Genomic DNA, 17,960 nt, shown 5'->3' on the forward strand with positions numbered 1-17,960 from the left:
ACTTACTTTTTAAAAAGCTATTTAATCGGCACAGGGATAATACCATTTCAAGTACATTAACACATTTTTAAACCTTCTAGATCTGGTTTCCCATATCTGGATCTAAGAATAAGTCTATTCTTTGACTAAATTGCAGTGCTATTGGTGAATCATCATTGAACACTTTCGTTATTCCACACTTACTGCCCCTAGACCTTTTAGGTTTAAAAAACTAACTAGCATCGCTTGATGGTAATGGTTGAAAAATGCGCGATGATGTTGCGCCACCATCTGAAACGTACAGATATCGACACTTGCGCAGATAGTACGTAGTAAGCTAATCGTCAACGAGAAGTGGCTAACTTGTCATCCGTAGCCGACAGAGGGAGCACTGTGATGCGCGGTAAAGGTCATACAGTTTGAAGCGTGGTGTCGGAGTTTCTTGCCATTTAACGCGCTGACGGGGCTGCCTCTCCCGAGTGCTGAACAGTAATGTCGCTCAGGCTCAACGCGTTTACAATCGGATATTCGTTTGAAAATTCTGGTGAAACTTACTCAAGATGAAGTTGGAGTCCGCTCCCTTGAGCGTGTTTTTATCCTGCACCCCCAGTGCTGTAAGTAACCAACTTTTTTTGTCCGCTTTATATATTAGACTATAGATTATTTTCGTAAGGCGTTTGTTTCAATAATACAAGGTGTATTTAATTCGGATTTATTGAAGGAAGCATCTTTATTCCTTTGAGAGAGCGCTAAATTGCACTAGAAAATCGACAGCTGCGTTTTCTGGCTAAAGAAGTCTGGAGTTACTAACCTAGTTTAGACAACGTTTTTTTAAAAGCCAAATTCTTCTGATTTATTTTGTTATCCCACAACTCATGTATTGCTTACTAAATCAAACAGCAGTTGAGTTACTGATGCATGATTCTAACTGTAAACTGTATATCATAATAATAATTAAAAAACATGATATGGAAGAGGGCCTTGTAAAAAATATATTTTTTAAAAAGGTCATTTTATTTATTCCTTAATTAATTTTTAAAATCAAGAGTGTATTTTTATATTATTATTTTTTAGGTGAACAAGTAGATTAAGAAAATTAAGAAATGTAACGTTTGTATGCCTGTTACTAATGTCTGCTCTCTGTTACCTTGCCTATCAAAGGATGCTTGAATGGCAAACAAAGGTGATGCTGAGCTAGAAAAGAAGGGAGCACATGCGTATGCGTCGGAATGACACAGGGCTTCACCCCAATCTTCCCATTTCTACTGCTACTCGTTGGATTTTGTAAGCAGGCACCCTCATGTCTATACAAAGCATGAGCTAACGGCGGGGGGTGGGGGTGGGGTTAACGTGCTGGATGCAAGTCAACAAGGGAAGACTAACTGTGATGCCTTTATGGACTCATTCAGCATAATCATCCAGTTTATGCTACATCGTTGCTCCTGCTATTGTGTTTCCATGGGGTTCTGGAATAAGCAGTCCCAACAATCTTTAGCGGCGCAGGCTTGGCTTCGGAGGAAGACTAGGGAGGGGTTTTTTTCCTGCTCACCCTTCAGTGTGTTTTTTTTTCTCAGGAAGTGACCTAAGCATTGCAGCATTTGTAAATCACAATGCACCCTGGGATGAATACAGGGCACAGAGACAATAGTCAAAAGGACACGAAATGTGTTGTGTCAATTAAAAATGGCACTGTACTACACTATACAACCATGAATGCTGAATAGGTCCAGTTCCTGTTTATGGTTGCCTTTGATCCAAGATTTTCAGGCCTTCTTGTGAAATCTATACACTGACTCTTTTATTTAATAAAATTCATATTTTGAATCTCTTTTGCATAAACATTTTTAAGAGCTTATTTGCCAGGCTGGGGCCAGTGCAGCCATGTAACATGCTATGGTAATGCCATACAGTAAATCTGCAAGCTGCTACCTTGTCTTTGTTTCATTTATTGGCAAATATCTGTTCCCACCTATATTCTATGTCCCCTACTACCATGTCTCCTAAAAGTTGTTCTTTTCTTTTTACAGCAATAGCTGGTCTCCATGTGTGGCCCTCAGTACATATTGCTCTGAGCAATGCCAGTGTTTTCGTGGATTACCAAACAAACAGCAACATGACGGACAGCGAGCAGACTATGGCTTTGGTTGATGTTGATAGGAATGAAACCATGCTGACCAAGTCCCTCCCCTTCAACCAGTCACAGGGCTCTCTGGAGTTTGACTGCACATGCTTCTTATACGCTGGAAACTTCAGCTTCAGGTTAGATCAAACTGACCACAAGGGCATGTCAAATATTGCCACCAACTGGTGGAGCCCAGTACTGCGTGTCCAGTGGCCCACTTTCCACCTGGGAGTGGAACGTGCTGGCCCCAACCGCAGTTCTGATGGCTTTCAGATTGCCATCTCCACCAATGACCACTTCCATGCATGCCCTGACAGCAAGGGCTCGTCCCTGTACCTGGAGGTAAACTACCTGGAGCACAACCAGATCGGCAAGAACGCCGTCAACAAGGTGCGCAGCCAGCAGTGGCGTGACATTGAGGTGGCCAGGTCCCAGCACGTGGGCTTGGACTGCGCCTCACCCCTGACCGACCGCGGCTTCGTCCAGCTTGCCCTCCGGTCCCGTCACACCAACCAGGACATCAAGTCCTCGGGGCCGCTCTACCTGTCGCGCATCTTCTCCTACAAGCTCCTGGTGAAGAATGCCTACAAGGACCGCTGCGAGAGCACGGTGGTCGTACGCCTGCTCCCGCCACCCTGCTCGGTCGCCACTGGGAAAGTGCTGCTGTATAAGGAAGCCAGGGCAGCTACGGAGCAGGCACTTCCAGTGGAGATGGCCTTTCACTTCCTCGGCCAGGGCGAGAACGAGACGGAGTTCAACTGCTCCATCTTTGATCTCGGCAGGAACAAGTACTGCTTTCATTTCGCGCTTGACAGACAGTCCCCAAGTTCAGCGCATGCGTGTGTCATCGTGCAAAGGAATGCTGGTATATACATTTTTGTTAGCGGTCGCACTAATGCATTATTATTACACACATTATTATTAAACGTGCACTTTTAATCACATTATTCAGTAAAATAATAAGTTGCCATTTAATTAACTATTTAATTAATCCTTTAATTAGATAATTAACTAATTAACCACTGTTGTCAGTATATATATATATATATATATATATATATATATATAAAACACACATTCTAATTATGTATTATCATATATGTATATATGTATACATATGGAATTTAAACAATATTCTGTCCATCTCTGTTTAAACTATATGTGTGATTTATTAGTAGATATGTGGGGCCCGTGGCAAACATGGAGCGGGTGCAGCGTGACCTGTGGAGAGGGTGTGCGAGAGCGCATGCGTGAGTGTTTGCTGCCCTCTGGTGGTGGGATGCAGTGCACCGGCCTGGTGAGAGAGCAATCCCTCTGCTCTCTGGAAGATTGCACCGGTAAGCTACCTCACTAATAAGGTGACACTTCTAACCCTGCATTCCCTTCGTCTTGTTTTTATTCTATAAGTCATTCACTTAGAACAACTTAGCAATAGAAAACATTAAATACTCTGAACATCTATTTGAAGCACCATGACTTGTCAATGTTTATATTTATCCTCTATTCTGGTCTGTAGGGGGAGTACTTGTTCCTTCTTCCCCATCTCCTCCGCCTCTGGGCTCTCCCCTGGGGGAAAACCTAGTGGTGGTGGCCGGAATCTCTCTATGCCTGGTTGTCATTCTTGTCACCATCCTTATCACTGTATGGAGGAAACTGTGCCACACTCCAAAGCGCAGCTCGGTGCGGCGTGAGTCCATGCATCCTCCCAGTGGACGCAAGAACTCGGATGAGGCTTCTATCTGCAGGCACAGTTTGCAGAGGCCCAGTTTTTCAGAGAGCGTGCAGGCAGTTGTACTTCAAAAAGGCCTAACACTCCCTGCACCGGTGGGACCTGCCTCAGATAAGGGAGTACTGGCTCGTCAGCAAAGTGTGTGCCTGCCCACATCCTTATCCCAGGACCCAGAGCGGATGTCCCCCTCAGGTCAAAAAATAATGCCTCCCATTTTTGGCTATCGTCTAGCGCAGCAGCAACTGAAGGAAATGAAGAAGAAAGGGCTTAAAGAGGCCACGAAGGTCTATCACGTGTCCCAGAGTCCTGTCGATGACATCATGCTGGAAGCCACAGCCTCTACATCGGCTGGTCTGACACCAGTGCCTCAGGAGCTGGAACGCCCAGAGGAACCCAACGATCACTTCCATAAATCCCATTTACCAGAGCCCATATGCTCACACAAAAACTTCACCACCCCGTTGGACAGGCTGAGCCCGAAGGGGGAGCCGATGACATGGAAGGCGTCCTTTAGCAGAAGGGAGGAGCGTCAGGAGCGCACAGCACAGTGGGTGGCCACGGTGGAGCGCAACCGGCTCGGCTCTCCCAAGAACCCAAACTTCCGCAGGACGTGCAGCTTCAACGAGAGCAACCTGCAGCAAGCGCCTCCACCACGGCCGTTTAGGGAACGCAGCTTGACCCAGGTGGTCCCACGCCAGATCCCAGAGGGCAGCTGTAGAGCCAGGACCTGGGAGCAAGCCATCCCAGAGCAGGAGGACAGTTCTCGCACCAAATCCAGGACCCCCGAAAGCTTGAATGATCAAAGGTGGCGACCGTGGGTAGGCACTTCACCTGGCAAGTCCAAACCAGCCTTAGTTTATTCAGGGACTTCATCTCTGACCAAAAACCCCCTAGGTGGACGTCGTGCGTTGGGCCAGGCCCCAACGTTTGGGTCAGACCAAGCAGAGAGGGTGGAGCAGAGCCGGAGCAGGAGAGGGCCTTCCCCGATCCAGAGGAACATTCTGGCAAGGAAGATGCGAGAAGCCAACGCATCAGGCAGCAACCAGCGGCAGCGAAGCGCCACCTTCTCCATCTGTGAGCCACATGGCGGCCGTTGCAGAAGCTTGCCGCTCTCTGCGGATTACAGCAGCTCCTACGGCCTGACCGAGGCCGAGCATTGCATGATGGACATCTCTGCCTACCTGGGGGAGGAAGTCAGGCAGGAGGTAGGGAAAGGCCACAGACTCACCTAATAATGTTTGAGTCCAGAAGTGTCCAGATAAAGAGCTTTACATGCTTCTGAGTCTTCTGTGAGCTTAAATGTCATTTTTTCTTGTTGCTGTTGTTTTTTCCCAGAAGGGGCAAGAATGACTTTAGAGTATTTATTTGGAACAGAGCATGTGAAAAAGTAATAGAAACTGTTAAGATTATGGAAGCTAAAAAAGAATTTATGTGAGTTACTTGAGAGTTTTATATTTAAAATGAATCTTTTTACATTTTTAAATTTGGCATATTCTTTAGAAGTTTTATAATAGTTTCAATCCATGTGCCACATTTATAAACATTTTGCGTGTGGTAGTATGCAGAGGCCATGCAGAAGTTGTCATAAACTTTATAAGCTTTTAAGAACAAAGGGGAAATAGAATTTGTGGAAGTCAAAACATTTGCTCAGAATAACTTCAGTTCATGTTAACAGCAATGGCAGTCGAAGACCAGTCCTCTCATACCGCCTGTGGCAAAAGTAGAATGTTTAAGTTATAAAATATACTGTATAAAAGAGATGCTATATTTATGCCCCGCCCATAAGCAGCAGCAGCTACCAAACAAACAAAAAAACAATTACAGTTAAATAGATTATAAAATTAGCTTTTTTCATTAGGTCCACTTGAGAGGAAGTAGGTCTATTTTGGATGAACATGTTTTTGTTTTTTTTCATGTTTCAGTTATTAAGAGTTTTAGTACTTCTTCCACCACTGTGATAGAGTGAAAACGTAATCTGTTTACATGAACAAAATGTAATACTAAAAGATAAAGTGGCTTAGTTTATTAAATATGGCAATGTCTTTACACTGGAAAACGTAATGTTTAAATGCCTTAGGTGTAGTAAAGTAATGTAAATAAATACTTTAATTGCTTCACATATTTTTAGTTTATAATGGTTTATATTTGTTGCATCTGGTGTTCTTGTGTAAGTCTGATGTTTTCATATTAAATGCTTCTTGACCATGTGCTTTTGTGTTAGGTAAGTGAGTACTGGAACATCTTGTCTGCATGTTCCTTTTGGTGAGTTTAAGCCTGTTGTTTGTTCCACGCTGCTGTGAGATTCCAGGTGGCATTCCTGTGCTTGGGTTTTCCTATCTTGACGTTGTTTTTTGACAATTGTAACATGGTTATGTATTGATGCAGGTAACAGGTCAACATCTATCTTAACACTTGTCTTCCCAAATGTTTACTAAATAATGATGAATTCACCTATTAGCAGCATGAAGCACTGACCTTATTATTTTAGTTCTCAAATCCTCACTGTATGTCAGAAGTTTTATAGTAGTTTTTTTTTTTTTTTTTGTCTTTTTGACAATACATATATTTCCATTTACTTTATTGTGATTCTCCTCTCACTCTAAGTGTAATGAAATGGCCCATGGGTTAAAAAATATCAGATGCAGATTATCTTCTTTGTTGGAGATTATCTGAGATTATTAACTCATCATAAAATATACTTCAGACAGCAGAGTTTGGATGCTTGTTTACTTTCATGCACAATAAAGATTAAATATGTGTTAGTAATGTATGCTTGATAACATCACATGCTTCAAGAAGGAACTTCCTACTGAATATTAGTAAATGTTTTTTTAATGACCCAAAAGAACATTTGACTGAAGGTTATGTTGAGATTTATCTTTTCAAATCTGCTCTTTTGCTAATTATTCATAGAACATACTGTTGCAGCTTGGAGTCCCCTATCAGGTCCCCCATGATGAAAGAAAGCAATGATACCCTTGGTTGGCGTCTAGTCTCCCGGTCCTGCTCCGCTGCCCAGGCTGTCCATAAAAGTCATGGGCCTCACCTTCATGGTCGTGTGTCTGAGCGAGTACCAGAGCCCTCGCCAAGTGCCCCACACCACTCCATTATCATATCTGGCTGTGTAATTTCCCCCTCGATAAAAGCGGCCATTCAGGTTGGCAGCATGGCACCTGCCGAAAGAGCCGAGATGCACGTGTGCAGAAATCCTGGAATAAAAGGCTTGCTGTGCAGTTTTTGTGTTTTGTGGGGGCCTCACCTGTTGAACCACCAGCCTCCCTTGTTCTCCTCGGCACAGCTTCCCTGCAGGTAGCGGTCGTTATCCTCGTCCCTGGTGCTGAACTGCATGCCACTGTGGGAGGCCGACCACTGCTCCACCATGCTGCTCCCACCGGAAAGAGCATCCCCAGCCCGGCCACTGTACATCCCAAAGTGCAGCCTGTACTTGTCCTGAAGGGGTGGGGTTCCATGGTCAGAGGTAAAGGAGGTACACGTTTAAAGTTATAGCAGGGTAAATGTATAAGAACTGTTAAAGTTGGATTGGACACAGTAGATATGGGATTGAAAACACCCAAATATTTGGGCTTTTTTTATGAGAGAATGATGACATAGGTATGAAAACATACTTTTTCACTGGCCACTCTGAACTTGTCATATACTGCATAAGATTTTTCACCGTTCCAGTCCAACAAATCAATCTTCATCACATTTTCACCTTCAGTAAATATAAAAACAACCTTAATTGTTTCTACATATGGCACTATTCAGTTAAAAAAGTTTAGATTAACAAACAGCAGCCTACCCTGACTCAGCAAGGTGTGAATATGATCATTGCCCAGCCAAAACTCATCTTTACTTAATTTGAAATGACCAAATCCATTCTTATAATCTTCCCAGTCTCTGAAAATAAAACAAGCATTATAGTTGTTGCTGAACAGTTCTACCTTATGTTGTTTGAGTAGTTTCAAGTTCAAAACAATTAAATTATAGCCTTACAATTTTTTCACACTACGTCTGTACGAGCATTCTCCACAATATCAAAGTCGTAGCTAAACTTACTCCCTTAACTACAAATAGGCATGTCTTAAGCGAATGTTACCTGTGGAAATCCACTTTCCCGTTGCGACGTTTCTGCACAACTGTCCAGCCTCCTCCATCTTCCATGTCGCAGTATACTAAGAAAGGCTCAAGGGCTTGTTTGGGTTTGATCCTATAGAACCCACTTTCTGCTCTTAATCTGTCGAATAGCTCAGAACAATCTGGAGAGGATAATAATAACACAACCCATATTATTTTTTCCCCTATACATGCAGCCTTTTGAAACTGTGTACTTTGAGCACGGGGGCCCAGATCACCTCTGTCGTGAACGAGCAAGTTTCCACCGGTACTCGGCAGTGTCAGTACAGGTTCGGTAGTCTTGTTTTTGCTCGCCGGTGGTTCAAATTTTGGAACCAATGTGGAACGTCGGTGAGCGCGCAAATGTGCCATCTGCCATTCTCCCATTATAAACTTGTAATCAAGTTTCTGTATTCTTGCTCTCAGCTCTGACAACTCGAAACGACATTCATCCTCTGCCTCAATTGGACAAAACAAGGATTACATGTGTCATTTTCTAATCGATATGTTTACATTTTTGAAAGACAACTTTAAAAGAAGCATCGCCTACCGAGATATCTGATGACGCAATCCCAAAAGACATCAGTAGAAAGGGTATTAATGCTGACATGACCTCAGAAGCAAAAAATAAATTTTTGCAAGAAAATACACCAGGGCTTTAACCACGTTTTAGTAACCTGGACGTAGTTGAGTCCAGCTGTAAAAGAAAACAAAACGGATTGTTGGAAACATGCACACAACTAGCTTTATTTCCTCCGAACGGCGTGTTCTGCAGACTGGGAGCTCGGGTTCAAAAGCGTTCTACGTTTTTATTTGTATTATTTATAGGAGCAGTTTGTTCCGCATGGTTTACATTAAAGCAGAGAAAATATTCCATTCCTTGCATTCCTTCAAGGACGGTGCTTTTCCTGAAAAAAAAAAAAAAAAAGTTCCTTATGTCAGAACACATATCGTCATGTTTTTGCACTTCAGATGGCAAAAATAATTCAATTGTAATTACCCGATGGCAATGGAAGGATGGACGTACATAAATTAGTGTTTTTCATGACATGATCTGCGCACGCTACGAATTCTGGTTATTTTGCCGTGAACCAACACATTTAGATTTGAGTTTAATCCAGTTTTACTAAATGTTGCTAACCCCATATGGAGAATTTGACACCTATCGCGACCACTGCGCATCGGTCTTGTTTGACAGTGGGGGGGTTGGTGAATCAGGAAGTTTAAAAATCCGCTACGTTAGCAGAGAATGGGCGGATAAGTGTGGATGGACGGAAGAAAAATACCGCAATGAACCTTTGAACCTTTTTCCTTGGTATTCCCATGTCACGAGACAGTCAGAAAGTCGTTAAGAAAATTATGAACTAAAGTAGTACGAAAACAAAGTACTGAGGAATGCGTGGTTTGGGAAAGATAACTTTATTTTTTGGGGGGGAACAGAAAATAGAGGGACTGCAAATAAACCAAAGGAAGGAAAAGTTTCCGCGGATTCCATCTGGTTTGTATCCATCTGGTTTGCCTAAAATTTCAAGGATTAGGAATTATACTTTAAAACTGTTTATTAAGGCATTTGAGTGCGATCTAAAGCCTAAATCTTTAGCAAGAATATATTTTATTGTCTATAGTTATCATCTGAGCTTTGAATGAGACCATCCTGTAGTGTAATGTAATGAATGAAAACATAAGAATATATGTTTATAAAATTTTACTTACCCTAGGCCCAAATCTCAGCATTTCCGAGTACTTGAAACAGCCATCTGGAGCGCTTTGACAACATATTAAGGTAAATGAGTGTCTGAAGTTTAAGAACCTGATGAGCTGGATGTTTGTTTGTGTTTTGTTAAACTTTATGATGCTGGTGGTTTGGGATTACAGCTCACTTCAGTTTCTTTTCATCAGCAATTCGTTCATCAAAAATGATATGTTAAGTCTAACTAAAACCATTTATATTACATTTTACGGGTAACAGGTGCTTTTCTTCTCGTGGAATAGGAGACAAAAATAATAATAATTTAAATCTCTTAAAAATGTCATCTGTGCATTTTAACCCTGGGATGGATTCCAAAGAAGTTAATGGGTGAGTGAATAACATTCATTCAAATGACTTTAAACTAAATAACGCTTATGACCTTTAACCAGACGTTACGCTTATGACCTTTAACTTCAGCCTTTAGAATAAAATCAGAATAAAATTAGGTTTTGTTTCCATACATCTCGCATAAGTAGGTATCTGATTTTCCTTCCGTTATAAACCAACGTCACATCCAGCGATAGTTCTGTCATTTTTTAAATTTAAACTTAAATTGATTTAGATTATGTTGTTATAAATAATTCTATTTATTGGATTATTTATTTTTATACATTTATTTATTTTGTGCCATATTCCCAAATTGACTATCCTTTTAAATCAGTTTGTTTCTGCAATTTGTTTCCAGTCAATGGAAAGCAAAAAAAAAAAAAAAAAAAAAAAAAAAAAAAAAAAAGTAAAACTGGTGGGTGAGTGATTTGATTTTTGACGTTTAGACCAGGGTATAACAAACTTTATACGATACTTAATTACACCTACTGTGGAGTTTCAGCACCATTGATCGCTAGACTGGCTGATGGTCTTCGCTGGTACTGTTGCAAGGAATATAAGATGAATGAAGAGAGAGAGAGAGTGAATGTGACAGTCTCTGTCTCTCTCTGTCTGTCTGTTAGGAATAGAGTGATGGAAGAGGCTCAAGTCCGAATTGATGATGGCAAGGAGGAAAAGGCGGAACCAGACACCATGTACTAGTAAGAGCCTTTTAAGTAGCTCACCAAAGAAAAATGGAATAAAACAAAGGTAATAGTGAGATTCTGTCATTTTTTGCTAACTGTTTTCTGTTTGCCTTGCAGTCGCATTAGAAAAAGTATAGCTCCTTTTGTGATGTCTTTTGGTTTTCGGTGAGTTTTAATATCCTGTCACTGTAAGCTTAAACAATTTAGCAGGTAAGCTTTATTATTTGAATATGCCCACTGTTGTACTACAGTGATATAAATGTTGTTGAACACAACCATTTTAGCTGTTGTTCATAAAAGACATTTCTTGTTTAAAAAACCAGTGGCTAGCTGACATGCCTCTGTCCTGTCCAGCGTATTTGGCCTGGTGCTCATCATAGTGGACATCGGCCTGGTCATCGCCGATCTATCGCTGACGGCTGATGGCCGTGGGAACGTGGGAGCCACTTTGGAAGCTATCTCTTTGGTCATCTCCTTCTTCTTCCTCATTGATGTTCTACTGCGGATCTATGTGGAAGGGTTAGTGGGAGAAGCAGAGGATGATCGTAGTAACATAAAACTAACCTGCTAGATAGGTGGGAGCTAGCCATCTAGTTCAAATGCTGCATCTAGTAACAGCCCAGGGCAGCGCCCATAACTAGCTTTCAACCTGGGTTTTCTTAGTGCCTTCATCACACTACCCTCTCCTTGGGGGTGCACGGTCTCCATCACACTGTTTTGTGTCTACACTGCCTTTTTGATGAGTCTTGTGTTTAGTTGTGGCAGGAAGTACTGTTGTGACAGATATTTCCTCTGTGCCTGGAGTGACTCACAGTTTGAACAAAACCATTTAAATTCAATGCACATTTTTCCGAAAATCCATTCTCCAAAATTCTGTTTAAGTCACAGTGTAAGATTGATATGCCTGCTAAGGTTGTGTTGTGGAGGTTCTATGGACTGAGGTTGGTGAATCTGGCTTTAAGACACTGGAAACCACACAGTGTTAATGGGTCTTTTCCTCTGCCTTTCTCTGCCATGTTTCAGGTTCAAGGAGTATTTCAGTTCCAAACTGAATGTGGTGGATGCATTCATCGTGATCATCACTCTGACTGTCACTATGTTCTATACATTCTCTGACCTCTCAGGAGGGACCCATATTCCCAGGTGCAATTTAAAGATTCATTTTCTTATAATATCCAAACATTACTGCCTGTTTCTTTTGAAATGTTTGTGTTTTCCTTTTACTGTATTCTGTGTCGGATAATCCAGTGACTCACCTATTCTCATTTCAGTCATAACAGTAAATATTGTATCTGCTCATGGCTTGTGCTTCACATTCTTTTTCTAAATTCATGGGTATCTGGGAAATTGTGTTGGCTGACACTTACATGTTTTGCTGTATAGAAGTTGTGCATTTTAATGAATGTGTCACACTCTGGATGCCACCAATAGGCTAGTGACGTTCCTGAGATCTCTGCGAATAGTTATCCTGGTGCGCATCTTTCGTCTGGCCTCCCAGAAGCAGCAGTTGGAGAAGGCCACCAGAAGAATGGTGTGTGGTCTGATGGGCACTGAGCTTCTTTCTTATTCCTGACCTGAGCTGTGTTTGCAGTGAAATCCATCGCTTTTCTGCACATGCTCATTTTGGCATCTTCCATATCACACAGGTATCGGAGAACAAACGACGGTACCAGAAGGATGGGTTTGATCTGGATCTGACATATGTGACAGGTTGGAGTGACAAATTTATTTCTGTACTTGTTTTATAATAAGGCCTTTTATGCTTTTGTGCCCTAGTGGTTAGGAAGGGTTTCTCTTTGCAGACAGAGTTATCGCCATGTCCTTCCCTTCATCTGGGAAGCAGGCACTCTACAGGAATCCCATCAGAGTAAGCAAAATTGAATGTAACATTGTGGAAGAATTCATTGACTGCAACACTGTGAAGAAAATCATCATATTTTCTTATGCAAAATTTTAAATTTTTTAACAAATGATCATGTGATGGTGCCACGGTTTGCCTCAATTCTAGGAAGTTGCCAGATTCCTGGACACAAAGCATCCGGATCACTACAAGGTTTACAATCTCTGCAGTAAGTGGGTTCTACTGCTGTCCTGTGCACATATCTTACTAAGCTATGCATAATGAACCTAAGGCTGGTCTCATTTCAGGTGAAAAAGGCTATGATCCAAAGTTCTTCCATTACAGAGTGGAACGCGTGATGATTGATGACCATAATGTGCCATCACTTGAGTGAGTAATGAGCAGTGCTTTTGCCTCATATGACTCTGCCCTCTGCCTTGTCTGTGCTGAGGGCTTGTTGATGCTTCTCAGGGACATGCTGAGATACACAGCCAGCGTGAGGGAGTGGATGGCCGCAGACTCGCACAACGTCATTGCCATCCACTGCAAAGGGGGGAAAGGTTACACTGCTGTTTTGCACTGGAATTGTACAATCAGTCTGTAGCTGTTCTCTAATTCTCAAATAATGTTGTATTCACAGTCAGGGGTTGAGAGCATGCATTAAAAGTGACTGTAGGTTGAGACCTGCGCTCTGTTTCTGCTGTGATAGGCCGTACAGGGACAATGGTGTGCACGTGGTTGATTGACAGCGATCAGTTTGAGAGTGCACAGGTACTGCACCTCTGTAGAGCTCAGTACAGAACTGTGTGCGCGGAGGGTCGAGGCCGATGCTTTACTTTTCCGTTTCACCGCCATTTGTTCTGCAGGACAGCCTGGACTACTTCGGCGAGCGCCGTACAGACAAAAGCATGAGCTCCAAGTTTCAGGGCGTTGAAACTCCATCGCAAGTGAGTCGCACCGTTCTTTAAATAAATAAGTAAATGTGCTCATCAGTGTTGCCTGTGAGGTAGTCCTATATAAGTTAAAAAAAAAACATTATAATCTTTGCCGCACTTCATTTAACACACAGATAACCAAATACCCTGATATAATTTCATATCTATTACACACATTTTTAGAACCTGTGTATTTTAACTATGTATGGCGTGGGTATGAGCGTGAGTGTGTTCGAGTCTGTCTGTCTCTGTCTCTCTCTCTCTCTCTCTCTCTCTCTCTCTCTCTCTCTCTCTCTCTCTCTCTGTCTCTCCTGAGTGCTTGTCTCCTTGCAACTACAGAGCAGATATGTTGGCTACTACGAGATGATGAAGAACAAGTACAGCCGTCAGCTGCCCCCACCCAAGAGCCTGAAAATAAAGAGCTTCCGTATTCACTCCGTTGCAGGTATCGGCAAGGAAACGCTACACGTCTCGCTGTGCTGTCATGCCTGAGTGTGTCTGAGATTTGAGTCCGTGCTCATGTGTGTTGTGATGTTCTCTGTGCAGGTGTAGGAAAGGGTAATGGCAGTGACCTGAAGGTGCAGATCATCGTGAAGAAGGAGCGGGTATTCCAATGCATCTGTCCCAAACAGGAGAAATGCACAGTAAGCACAACCCGTAAATAGTTGGTATTTAGGGGGGGAAAAAAAAAATGCTCTGGATATCCTGGGCAGTCGTTATTTCCATTACTCCAAAGGACAATATGATCATGTTTCTAACCAGTAGTGGTTGTCCTACTTGCAAAACACGTTTTGTGAGTCTTCATCAAATTGTCAGGTGTTTGCATATTTCATATGTTCCTTTATGTTGCTTTTTGTTTACCCTGCAGCAGCCATTTGTATTTTGTTTTCTGCTCCTATATTATACCAGTTATTCCCAGATGCGGGGAACAATGCAGTGGTGATCAGTTTATTGGAAGGTCCAGTGGTTTGTGGGGATGTGAAGGTCATGTTCGAATCCAGCTCAGTAAGTTGCCTCCTGTTGTCATGGCAAAGGGAGGCTTTCATTCAACTAAAAACTCAAACCGATGGGGAAAGGGGCTAACAAGCATTTGTCTTTTCTCGATGTCCAGGGTCTACCAAAGGGATATGAGGACTGTCCATTTTATTTTTGGTTCAATACTTCATTCATAGAAAACAACAGGTGAGGCTTGTGTCAAGCAATAAGTCCTGTTATTGTTATTAGTGAGCTGGATTACTGCCTGGTCTCTATCATCGATCAGTTGTTTGTTGTATGGGACTTTGTTTTTCTTTCTTCTTGATGTTTTCCTGTCTACGCAGGCTGTATCTATCAAGGGAGGAGCTGGACAACCCTCATAAGTCTAAGACCTGGGACATCTACAAGGAGGACTTTGGTGTGACGGTGATTTTTACTGAACCCTGAGGGGAGGGTTTATGTAACAAACACCACAGCCTAAAGCTATTCCCCCACTCTCTTACCACCCCCGACTGCCTTACTCCAACCTCCCAACCTCGTGCACACAACCTGCCCTAACTCTATATACTTTCAACTCTATATACTTTTCAGCCATGCATTGCCCACAAATAATGTGTTTTTGTTTACTTCTTAGTCGTAAGAGGAAAAAGTAAAATGAGTATCAACATTCTGAAAAAATGACAAATAGCGTAAGTGATTGGGAAGGGCCGAGAGTTTGACTGGGCTTTGCTTCCACCATTTGAAGGTGGTCATGTCTGACACTTAATGGAGCCAACTAGATGAAAATGTAGGCCTCTGTTTAGGATTTTCTTTAAGCAAACAGACTTCTTAAGAAATCTTCTAGAGAAATCTTCCTACACTTTTGTTGTCATGTGAGCTTTTTGATCAGGGATGTGTAACAGATCGTTATTACCAAACCATTCCACCTGGTACTTTGGCCTGTACAAGATGAATGCATTATTGTGCCAACAGTGAAAAGAGTACATGGGCTAATCATGTAGGCTTCTAATATGAAGCATTCCATCACACAAGCATTGTTTCCAACTGGGGAGTGTTGACAAGCAATGTACTGTATACTGCATGTTTGTGTTATACTGCAGTCTATGAATTTTTACATTCTGGGAATTCATCTTGTTTTGTTCTGACAATATTTGGGAGAAAAAATAAAATGTATATATGCCATTCAATATCAAAACATGTATATACAGCTTTTTGGTTTGCAACAAAATGGCAATCAAGATATGAGTCAGCTATGGAAAGAAGAGAAACTGTTTGGATTTAAAATGTTTCCTGTGCCATTTAATGCATCACTGGTACTTCAGCCACTGTAAGATAAATAAATATGTAAGAATGCTAAAATGTCATGCTGTTCTTCATGGATAATTCATGTTCAAAAACACTACAAGTACAAAATATATAATCAAGCCTGTGACTGGCTACAAGATTTGTCACTTTGAAATCACTCATTGTGATGGTCATCATACACACTAGCTATTTTAGAATGTATGAGGCTTTTTAAATAAGTCCTATCTATTACTTAGATTTTGAGATTTAGACTAATAAAATATATAGATTTTTTTCCCCCACATAAATGTGATAAAAAACCTTTATAGATGGCTTTTAAACATTGCAATTTGAGAGAGAAATTCAATATCTTTGTCTTTCCAAAAACATCTTAATACTCAAATACTCAGCAGCAAAGTGATTTTCTATTTGCACATGCATGTTGGAATATTTAGATTGAATCTCACTTTAAGAGGCAGCCTTAAGCACGCTGAGGTACAGAAGGTTCAGTCAGTGGTCACTGCAACAGGCCTATAAGCTGAAGCCTTTCTGGCTCAGGCCTACCTGTATCTACAGCCTTACCAATCAAATTGCCATACTTTTTAAGGGACATGAAAGGAGCACAGGACAAAACACAGGTGGTAACTTTCAAAACAACTTTTCTCCTGGAGCAAATATTGGCAAGAAACCGCTTTAAAATGATAAATTTAATCATCATAATGATCATATTGTGCCCATAACAGATCAACATCCAGTTTCAGTAGGTTTTCAATCTGAATGTCGGAAGGGTCACGTTTAAGGTTATTATCTGGTCAACCAGATGTTATATACTGAAACCTGTGGAAGTTGATGTAGCTCCTGTTCGTGGATGTGGTGCCCTGAAGGATGGATGTTGGTGCAGCTCCTGTCGGTGTTCCGATGCCCTGTAGAGCACCTCAACCCCTTTCTCAGTCTACAGTCTGGTTGACCAAATTTGCCATTTTAATGTTACCACTTGTTTCAATGCAACAAAAGTGTATGTGTGTGTGTGTGTGTGTGGGGGGGGGGGTTGAAATGAGAAAACAGGTGATATTATTAAGAGTCATGCTGCAGGAACTATTAGCAGAATGCAGGGCCATGCAATGGATTGTAAAACCATGTTAATAAGGTAAAACCAGCTACTGTGGATGTTCTGTCTGTCTGTCTGTCCATTAGCCTTGCTGCCACACCCACTGCCAAGTCAGAAGCTGAAATGCTGAAGCTGGCTGTTTTTTTTATATATCACCTGCACTTTGCATGATAAACATAACCTAAGAAGCATCAGCTTTCAAGAAACCGGTGAGAATCAACAACATTTAATTTTCCCTGAATGTTTTGAACTGCATAGCTTCCAAAACTCTGTCTATACCTTTAAACTCACGGCACGGTCACCAAGCCAGTTTTCCTAAATATACTTGGCAGTACATATGGGAAAGGCCAGTGGTTATTTAATAAAATACAAAATGAATATCAAGCCCAGTAACTGGGCTTTTACTGCAAGTGAGTGCCTGTTTTTTTGTTTTAGCATCTTTTATTCTAATCCAACACTCAACCGATCAGGACAAGCATTCTCAGTAACCATTGCTCATAGATACAAGGGCAAAACTTGATGCTAAGCCTCAGTCTGATGCCTCTAAAGAAAATCACAAACCCCCTTGTGTGATGCAAATATGGCACTTTCTATATGTGAAGGCCCCGGGGGGGGGGGGGGGGGGGGTCCCTGGTGCGGTATCACATGGTGTACTACGGTAGATGGCATGTTTCCCTGAACTACCAGGCCCAGCATTCTTGGTGTTTAGCTGATGTTCACATGTCGATAGGCAGGAAGGGCTTCTGGCCCTTGTCTTCAGTTATCATGGGAAATGGTCTCAAGGCCAGAGCAGGATTCTTTCCTTCCTCAGATTCTGTAAACACACACACACAGAGAAAGAGAGGAAGAGACAAAGACAGAGGGAGAAAAGGCATCAGCATTTGGCACTCTTTAAAACACAGCTGCACCTGCACATGTGTGACTTACGAAGATGAAATGCAAATGGTAAATTAGTGGGAGATGAAAATAGACAATTTACTGATAACTATTATGGCATGAAGAACAGCAGTACACAGAATGGAGTCAAACTGTATCTAAATTCTGTATAACATTAGAATTATTCTCAACTAGGCAGCCTTACGTATGATGTACTTGGTAAAATCCAGACT

At 41.8% G+C, this 17,960-nt stretch overlaps 3 protein-coding genes across 6 annotated transcripts; 2 read left to right on the top strand and 1 right to left on the bottom strand.

The window, feature by feature from the left end:
• The first annotated feature begins 402 nt into the window (after positions 1-402).
• Positions 403-6,592, top strand: LOC113581178 (thrombospondin type-1 domain-containing protein 1). 3 transcript variants are annotated; one of them, XM_027016140.2, is made up of 6 exons: positions 403-593; positions 1,141-1,263; positions 2,007-2,238; positions 2,419-2,966; positions 3,277-3,438; positions 3,618-6,592. In XM_027016140.2, the coding sequence occupies exons 2-6, from the start codon at positions 1,209-1,211 to the stop codon at positions 5,060-5,062; spliced, it is 2,442 nt and encodes an 813-aa protein (XP_026871941.2). In that variant the 5' UTR covers positions 403-593; positions 1,141-1,208; the 3' UTR covers positions 5,063-6,592. The 3 variants fall into 3 exon arrangements, with proteins under 3 accessions (XP_026871941.2, XP_026871938.2, XP_026871939.2); XM_027016137.2 differs by having other exon boundaries at positions 2,007-2,966; XM_027016138.2 differs by having other exon boundaries at positions 2,007-2,966; positions 3,280-3,438.
• Positions 6,541-8,574, bottom strand: fgl1b (fibrinogen like 1B). The gene is made up of 7 exons (XM_027016141.2): positions 8,497-8,574; positions 8,186-8,405; positions 7,930-8,089; positions 7,633-7,730; positions 7,457-7,545; positions 7,090-7,280; positions 6,541-7,003 (listed from the first exon to the last, which is right to left on the bottom strand). The coding sequence occupies exons 1-7, from the start codon at positions 8,554-8,556 to the stop codon at positions 6,820-6,822; spliced, it is 1,002 nt and encodes a 333-aa protein (XP_026871942.2). The 5' UTR covers positions 8,557-8,574; the 3' UTR covers positions 6,541-6,819.
• An 842-nt stretch (positions 8,575-9,416) lies between these two features.
• On the top strand, positions 9,417-15,821 carry tpte (transmembrane phosphatase with tensin homology). 2 transcript variants are annotated; one of them, XM_027016142.2, is made up of 20 exons: positions 9,417-9,444; positions 9,665-9,729; positions 9,916-10,023; positions 10,647-10,724; positions 10,827-10,874; positions 11,064-11,228; positions 11,733-11,852; positions 12,141-12,240; positions 12,356-12,419; positions 12,512-12,576; positions 12,718-12,778; positions 12,858-12,939; positions 13,021-13,109; positions 13,259-13,320; positions 13,416-13,496; positions 13,824-13,929; positions 14,031-14,128; positions 14,394-14,489; positions 14,596-14,666; positions 14,804-15,821. In XM_027016142.2, exons 3-20 carry the CDS (start codon positions 9,974-9,976, stop codon positions 14,904-14,906), a joined length of 1,539 nt encoding a protein of 512 aa, XP_026871943.2. In that variant the 5' UTR covers positions 9,417-9,444; positions 9,665-9,729; positions 9,916-9,973; the 3' UTR covers positions 14,907-15,821. The 2 variants fall into 2 exon arrangements, with proteins under 2 accessions (XP_026871943.2, XP_035391467.1); XM_035535574.1 differs by lacking the exons at positions 9,417-9,444; positions 9,916-10,023 and having other exon boundaries at positions 9,679-9,729.
• The last annotated feature ends 2,139 nt before the right edge of the window (positions 15,822-17,960 follow it).

This window comes from Electrophorus electricus, chromosome 17, assembly GCF_013358815.1.
Source record: "Electrophorus electricus isolate fEleEle1 chromosome 17, fEleEle1.pri, whole genome shotgun sequence".
NCBI lineage: Eukaryota > Metazoa > Chordata > Actinopteri > Gymnotiformes > Gymnotidae > Electrophorus > Electrophorus electricus.

Bases quoted from the DNA above. Each gene is read 5' to 3' on its own strand.
- LOC113581178 (XM_027016137.2), top strand. From the start codon at position 1,209: ATGACACAGGGCTTCACCCCAATCTTCCCATTTCTACTGCTACTCGTT. The intron at 1,264-2,006 runs GTAAGCAGGCAC...TTCTTTTTACAG, and splicing joins ACTGCTACTCGTTGGATTTT to CAATAGCTGGTCTCCATGTG. The intron at 3,439-3,617 runs GTAAGCTACCTC...TCTGGTCTGTAG, and splicing joins CTCTCTGGAAGATTGCACCG to GGGGAGTACTTGTTCCTTCT.
- fgl1b (XM_027016141.2), bottom strand. From the start codon at position 8,556: ATGTCAGCATTAATACCCTTTCTACTGATGTCTTTTGGGATTGCGTCA. The intron at 7,731-7,929 runs GTAACATTCGCT...TTTTATTTTCAG, and splicing joins GGGAAAGTGGATTTCCACAG to AGACTGGGAAGATTATAAGA. The intron at 7,004-7,089 runs GTGAGGCCCCCA...CTCTTTCGGCAG, and splicing joins GGAGGCTGGTGGTTCAACAG to GTGCCATGCTGCCAACCTGA.
- tpte (XM_027016142.2), top strand. From the start codon at position 9,974: ATGTCATCTGTGCATTTTAACCCTGGGATGGATTCCAAAGAAGTTAAT. The intron at 11,229-11,732 runs GTTAGTGGGAGA...GCCATGTTTCAG, and splicing joins CTGCGGATCTATGTGGAAGG to GTTCAAGGAGTATTTCAGTT. The intron at 12,577-12,717 runs GTAAGCAAAATT...CCTCAATTCTAG, and splicing joins TCTACAGGAATCCCATCAGA to GAAGTTGCCAGATTCCTGGA.